The sequence below is a fragment of the Bubalus bubalis genome, chromosome 19 (assembly GCF_019923935.1).
Source record: "Bubalus bubalis isolate 160015118507 breed Murrah chromosome 19, NDDB_SH_1, whole genome shotgun sequence".
Taxonomy (NCBI): Eukaryota; Metazoa; Chordata; class Mammalia; order Artiodactyla; family Bovidae; genus Bubalus; species Bubalus bubalis.
Window position 1 is genome coordinate 13733699 of NC_059175.1, and position 7925 is coordinate 13741623.

The 7925-nt window shown below is 35.1% G+C and overlaps 1 protein-coding gene across 3 annotated transcripts in view; it reads left to right on the forward strand.

Annotated features, from left to right (window-relative positions):
- The window catches only part of TRIM23 (tripartite motif containing 23), a 35356-nt gene extending 28932 nt beyond the window's left edge, over positions 1-6424 (forward strand). For all 3 annotated transcript variants that reach the window (XM_006074141.3, XM_025270467.2, XM_025270466.2), the window contains 3 exons: positions 314-424; positions 1691-1815; positions 4981-6424. In XM_006074141.3, the coding sequence (XP_006074203.2) occupies positions 314-424; positions 1691-1815; positions 4981-5160 (416 nt within the window). In that variant the 3' untranslated portion in view covers positions 5161-6424. The remainder of the gene's footprint in view (positions 1-313; positions 425-1690; positions 1816-4980) is intronic.
- The last annotated feature ends 1501 nt before the right edge of the window (positions 6425-7925 follow it).

Consider the following 7925-nt stretch of genomic DNA (forward strand, 5'->3'; position numbering starts at 1 on the left):
TATTGGTGGGACAGTTGGAAGGAATAAAATATTGATGACTCTGGCTGAAAATTAGGGATGAGGAGGTGGTAGTGTTGCAGAGCTGGTACTCAGCTGTCAAGGTCTTAAGGACTCTACTGGATTAGAGGGCTAGCCCTGGTTAAAGGTATACATTTCCCCCTGTATGTTTATTACAAGTGGAGTTGGTTAGATAGTGCTGTATGAAGATGATTTGTAAGTCACAGGTACAAATGGGGTTGCCTGTTTTTGGTGTGTCACTCATAAGTCAGTATTAAAGTAAGTTTTTTTTTTTTTTGTTTTGTTTTTTTAACAGGTTTTAATGTGGAAACGGTAGAATATAAAAATCTAAAGTTCACCATTTGGGATGTAGGTGGAAAACACAAATTAAGACCATTGTGGAAACATTATTACCTTAATACTCAAGGTAAGAGTGTAAAAATTACATCTTAATTTTTCAAATTTTTAGAATATCAGTCCAGTTTTCAGTGCATTGATTTAGCTAATAAAGCTGATATTTTAGCATTGATTAAATATATGATCATATTATTACATATTGGTAGCATGCCCCACACTATTAAGAAAATTAAGTGAGATAGACTGGGATATATACTCTGGTATATTTCATGAAAAACCATAACTTAATATTTATCTTATACATGTAAGCAATTAAGGGTACTTTCCTCTTGGTATTCTTAACAAAGAGTATTATTAGTGTTTATATGAGTATAATCATTGGCAATACTATGGTATAGGGTAGAATTTGTGGTGTATAGTTCTGTTGCTCTATTCAATTCAATTCAACTCAACATTTATCCCATTATAATCTCTCAATAGCTCCACTCCTCCACTCCTTTATTTGCATTCACAATTAGTTATCATCAGCAGAAGAACCCATAGTGGTTTGATTTTAACCAAACTGTGTTATGTGACATACATTCCACTTAGCATTTATTCACATAAATGAATTGTACATTTTGTCTCCTGTACCCCAGCATAAAGCTTATGTTTATCATACTCTCTGTCCATATATCATCCTGTTTTCCACCTAGAAGAAAGACTAGATAATTTTTACTTTGAAATTTTTGATATTAGGTTAGTATGAGCCAGTGATTAAGGGGAAGAAATGGAATTTTGAACATGAGGAATGGTTGAAAGCCTAGGATGTTTAGCTGCCATTAGATAGCTGGAAAGATTTCAAAAGACAGTTAATTCAGTACATATTCATGAAGTTTCTGCTGTGTATTTTGAGTAAAATTATGGAAAGTGCTGTGCCGGGCACCTAAAGAGAATACCTTGGAGAGATAAAGTTGGTGATTTATTTATTTTTAAAAGACTATCTTTTGGTAAAGGAAGTAGAGTAATCAAAGTAATCAAAGAAGTAGCATCAGTAGGTAGATCATGAGAGGTACATTTTCATTCATTAAGAGAAAAATATTAAATGATATGCAAAGCAATATGTGTTTGGTAGTGCAAATGTTGTAAATCCTGTTATAGATGGGGAAAAAATAGACCAAAAGTTAGGTGAACTGCTTGAGATCGTATCATTAATTATTGCTAGGTGCTCCTATAATAGGCAGCCTTCCTGTGAAAATAATGATGGTAGACTCACCATAATATAACATTAAAATATTTAGCCCACTTACTGAAATTAAACAAGTGACTAAATGAATATTTTTGTTTTTTTTGATAGCTGTTGTATTTGTTGTTGATAGCAGTCATAGAGACAGAGTTAGTGAAGCACACAGTGAACTTGCAAAGTTGTTAACAGAAAAAGAACTCCGAGATGCTTTACTCCTGATTTTTGCTAACAAACAGGTAATACATTTGTATTTCAGAATATTTATTTTAGCATTCCACATTATAAGGTAACTGTTAAGATTTTGAGAGAAATAACTCAGTAGATATAAAGTTTCTGCTGTATTTTGAATGCAGTCTATATGGAAGGTGCCATACTTGGTACCTTGGAGTATACAGAAAGAAATAAGGTAGAAACTCATATGTATTTAGGTTTGCATGTTAAGTGTTTATTTCTAATACTGCTAAGTGCAGATTAATAAGAAGACTGCTAAGTGACTTCAGTGATATTAATATAAAGTATTATGGAAAATTATAGAGTAGTTCTAAAGGTTGTATTCTCTAAGATTTATAAAAAGTAGGATTTGAATTGAAATTATAGATAATACTTTGAGTTAGTATGTGAAGGAAAGAACACTACAGACAGAAAAAATAAAAACATGAGTATTTTTAGAGAGCATCGTGGAGACCAATATGCCAGCAAATTTGAAAAATTCAGCAGTGGCCACAGGACTGGAAAGGTCAGTTTTCATTCCAGTCCCAAAGAAAGGTTATGCCAAAGAATGGTCAAACTACTATATGGTTGCACTCATTTCACAGGCTAGCAAGGTAATGCTCAAAATCCTTCAGGCCAGGCTTCAACAGTACGTGAATCGAGAACTTCCACATGTACAAGTAGGATTTAGAAAAGGCAGAGGAACCAGAGATCAAATTGCCAACATCCATTCGATCACAGAATAAAGCAAAAGAATTCCAAAAAAATATCTACTTCTGCTTCACTGACTATGCTAAAGCCTTTGCTGTGTGAATCACAGCAAACTGTGAAAATTCTTAAAGAGCTGGGAATACCAAACCACCTTACCTGTCTCCTGAGAAACCTGTATCAGGACAAGAAGCAACAGTTAGAACCAGACATGGAACAACAGACTGGTTCCAGATTGAGAAAGGAGTACTCCAAGCTGTATGTTGTCACATCATGCGAAACGCCAGGCTGGATGACTCACAAACTGGAATCAAGGTTGATGGGAGAAATATCAACAACCTCAGATATGCAGATGACACCACTCTAATGGCAGAAAGCAAAGAGGAACTAAAGAGCTTTTGATGAGGGTGAAAGAGAAGAGTGAAAACGCTGGTTTAAAACTCAACGTTCAAAAAACTGAGAACATCACTTCATGGCAAATAGGGAAAAACAGGAAGACAAAATAGACAGGATACAGTGACAAATTTTATTTTCTTGGGCTCCAGAATTACTGTGGACAATAACTGCAGCCACAAAATTAAAAGATGCTTGCTCCTTGGAAGAAAAGCTTTGAAAATCTAGATGACTTATTAAAAAGCAGGGATAGCACTTTCCTAACAAAGGTTCAGCTAGTCAGAGCTATGATTTTTTCAGTGCTGCTGCTAAGTCGCTTCAGTCGTGTCCAACTCTGTGCGACCCCATAGACGGCAGCCCACCAGGCTCCCCCGTCCCTGGGATTCTCCAGGCAAGAACACTGGAGTGGGTTGCCATTTCCTCCTCCAATGCATGAAAGTGAAAAGTGAAAGTGAAGTCGCTCAGTCGTGTCCGACTCTAGCGACCCCATGGACTGCATGCAGCCTACCATGCTCCTCTGTCCATGGGATTTTCCAGGCAAAAGTACTGGAATGGGGTGCCATGTACAGATGTGAGAGTTGGACCATAAAGAATGCTGAGCGCTGAAGAACTGATACTTTCAAACTGTGGCAGCTGAAGATTCTTAGATTTTGAGACAGCTTCTAGGAGGATAAGAATGCTTTTTTTTTAGTGCAATAAAGTGGCTTAGATGTCATAAGCAGGAAGAGTTGGATAGACAGTAAGGATTTTTCCCTTAATTTGAAAAAAAGGCAAGCTATTAAGAACTGATATACTTCACATTATGATTAAAGATATGCAAATAAGGCAGAGTGAAATACCATTTTCCACTTATCATCTTGTTAAAGATGAAAATGTTTGATAATCCTCAGGCGTGGATACACTGCTGGTGTGGTTATTAATGTGAGACATTTTCTTGGAGGGCAATATGGCAGTACTTTGTCGAAGGTTTAGATGCATATACCCTTTTACCCTGTAAATCTCTAGTAATGTATTCTGTAGACAGGTATCCTAAGGTTGTCTTAGAGATAATTTTGCAAGTGTATGTATTTAAAAATATGTTTACATCCATGTGTATGTATATGTAATAGCACATAAGCACATATTTTCAGTTTAAATATTCAGTATAAGACTGGTTAAGAAAATTATGTTACACCTACAGTAGAATGCAATACAGAAGTTAAAAATACTGGTGGAAATTTTTTTCTGCTTGTTCTAATAATGGAAATGTATCTTTATTTTCAATATATGTGTTAAGAAAAAAAAAACTAGAGTGTGTACTGTTCTTTTACATGAGTGTGCATGGAAGTTTTCTGGAAAAATATGAAAGCAGTTGTTACTGTTGGTTGCTTCTGGAAAGAAGGGTATTCAGGGCTGTTTGGAGAGTTTTTGTTGTTGTTGGCCTTGCTGCACATCTTACAGGATCTTAGTTCCCTGAGTAGGGACTGAACCTGGGTCCCTGGCAGTGAAAGTATTGAATCTTAACCACTGGACTGTCAGAGAATTCCCTGGGAGAGTTTAATAAACTCTTTATAAACCCTACGTAAGAGCCATTTCTTACGATATACCTGTATTAATTTCCTTTTAAGTAGATGCCTTATAATGACATGGGCAGTATCTTTCATTCAGGGGGCACAGCCTTCATTGATTTCATTGCCTTCATTGATTTCAGACTATTGCCTGGTGGTCCAGTGGTTAAGAATCTGGCTTGCAGTGCAGGGGATGCTGGTTTGATCCCTGGGTGGGGAACTAAGATCCCCCCTGCCGTGGAGCAGCTAAAACTGTGTGCCACAACTGGAGTCCATGTGCTACAACGAAGGATCCCCCGTGACACAGTGACGATCCTATGAGCTCATGCAGCCAAATATTTTTTTACAAGACTGTTCTTACAAACTGTTATAACCAAAACAATTCTTTTTCTATTCTATTCATTAATCTCTGAATAATTACTGAAAGTTGAATTTAGGCTTCTGTTAAAATGATACCAGCAGAATTGTATATAGCAATAATTACAAAAATGCTAATTTTCATAGACTTATGAAAATTTTTTTTTATGTGTATGTATCTTTTAGGATGTTGCTGGAGCTCTGTCAGTAGAAGAAATCACTGAGCTTCTTAGTCTCCATAAATTGTGCTGTGGCCGAAGCTGGTATATTCAGGGCTGTGATGCTCGAAGTGGTATGGGACTGTATGAAGGATTGGACTGGCTCTCACGCCAACTTGTGGCTGCTGGAGTGTTGGACGTTGCCTGATTTTAGATGTAGCAGTTGTTTAAAGTTTTGTGGTTAAGAGTTATTTTGCACATAATATGATGTAAGAAATTCTACATCTGAAAGATAGTTAATTTACAATGTATATATTAATATAAAAGGAATCTTGGATTGGGAATTCAGTACAATATTGCTTTTAAAAACTAGTAAAATTTAAATAGCTGATTGAGCAGATTAAATTGGATTAAACAGGGACTTACTGGGTATACATTTTTTTTAAACATACATTTGTTAAGTTTTTCAGATTACATGTGTACACACAGATTATCTAGCACACACACATGCACGTTCTGCTTACTGTAGGTACTACTGTTATGAAAAACTGGGATCCATTAGTATTTGATCCAGCATTGGGAAGTAAGTAGTCACAGTGAAAGAGCAGGTGAAGGTTTATTCACTCAAAGGAAGAATAGCCAACCAAGTGTCTAATGAACCAGCGGTTTCATTGAACCTCTCTATGAAGCAAGTGGAGCATGGCTTCTTAACGTGCCTTTTCACTGGATTTTGGCAGTATTCAGTAGCAAAAAAGGCAGTGACTTAATGAAATAAAATCTGAACTGCATCTTTGGGTAATAGGATTAATGTTCAGTATAACAGACATCTTTAATGCTAAGAACTATAAGCTAGAGAAGATTAATATTTTATACAGATTAATATTTTATTAAAGCTCTCTTAAAGCCTTTTGTATAAAACCCAGTGAGTTAGAATGAAATGTAATCCTACTAGGCCTGATGTCAGATCAGTACTACACTGAAGAACAATTAATAAAAAACTGTGAAAGTCAGTTATATTCTAGTTGATCTGCACTTATGAAAAGACTGATTTGCAGAGCTGTACCTGGATATATTATTTCCAAGGTCAGAGTTCTAAATTCGTCCTTCTATTTTTCAATATAAAGTACCTAGTAGTGTTTTTTAAAAATAATATTGCATCTTTAAGGAGAATGACTATAGGTAAAATGTAGTAAGTTACACACAGAAGCCAGTGTTGGTCTTACATAAAAGGTAGAGATCTAAGTAGAAATTACCTCTACCTCAAGAGAAGTTATTTAAGCAGTGGAAATGATTACCTTAAAATGTCTTCCCAAAATAAGTGCATTTATTTAAACAATAAAATGTGATCAAGGATTTTCATGACAAGGCCTTAAGAGGTTGTTTGAGAGAAACATGTCTACAAAAGGAAAAGAAGAAATGTGTAAAAAATTTATATCACATTACAGGTCTGTGAGTAAAAAATTTAAAGTGTGCACTCTTTACTGTTTTTCTTTTTTTAAGGAAACTCCCTTATTATGGCAGTCTAATTTTATATTTAAAAATACCTAGATTGGGTTTTATAGTTTTTTTAATGCTCTTTATACTTTAGATGAAGTGCTTCCCAGGGGGCTCTTTGATAAAGAATCTACATGCCATCATAGGAGACACGGGTTCAGTCCCTGCGTTGGGAAGATCCCCTGGAGATGGGAATGGCAGCCCACTCCAGTATTCTTGCCTGGAGAATCCCATGGACAGAGGAGCCTGGTGGGCTACTGTCCATGGGGTCACAAAGAGTCAGGCACGACTGAGCACATACTTTAGGATGAAGTTAAATCCTTATGATGGCTGATGACAAGATGTGACTTCTGGGTGGCACTGTTTTGGTTCAGTCTCTTCAAATATATTTCGTTTAAAACAACAAAACTTTTAGAAAACAAAGCATTAAAAAAAAGGCTGTCAGTTATGGGCAGTGTGTAAATAAGTAAATGTAATATTTCATCCTTTATTTTTCAAGTAAAAGGTCATGCTGTTACAAGTGTAGTTTGTGCATATAATACTTCTGAATTAAATTAATATTTGATTGCAGTAACTGTGAAAAATAAAAAAAGTGTTACATTTGCCTGTGAGCCCTTGAACTGTTTTGTCTACTAGGTAATTCAAAAACAGTCTAACACTAATGTGTAAACTTGCTTTCTTCTGTAAATTTATTTTACCCGTTTTGCTTGACTTTTAAATCACATTCCTAGCGTATTTCTACAACACAATTTAAAAATTGTGCTTAGACCTGATTGTATCTAGTAGTAGTATTTATTATTTTTTTATAAAGTATTTTTCAGGCTCTTATTTTCTATCTCTGGTTGTACTTTCACTAATTATTAGCAAGACTGCGCTGGTTCCCTCTGGGAAATGTCACACTTCAGAGGTTTTAAATACAGTCTATTTGGATTTGCCTCCTGGCACTGAATTTCTGTATTAAGCTAAATACTATTGTATAGTTTATGTAAAGCAGGTTTTTCAAGTGTATAGTCTTGGTCTGTAATTCTGGAATGCTTTATAATCACCACAAGCCATTATTTGCATTATATAAATCATCAGTATGGATAGCAATAAAATGTTAAGATCACTTTAAAGAAATCCTATCATCTTTCTAAAAATTCTTGAATCATCCTGAATCATCTGTATAGTAGTATTGCTAGTAACCAATTACCAATTAAAGTATTTGTGCTGTGGTTAAGAGAAACAAAACAAAATGGGATAGGGATTGACTTGAATGTCAAATTGAGATAGTTTATTAAAAATTTAGAAATGTTATTATTTGCAACTTGTCACATTTAAATGTGTATTAAAACTGTAGTGTTTTTTAAAGGAGAGCTAAAATTCTGCACTGACTAAAGTGAAATAGTTGCTTTTAAAATTTTAAATTTAACTTGTTTCACACAGAATATCATATTTTAAATAGCTGTTTTCAAAGAAGGCCTTGGAAAACCTCATTAT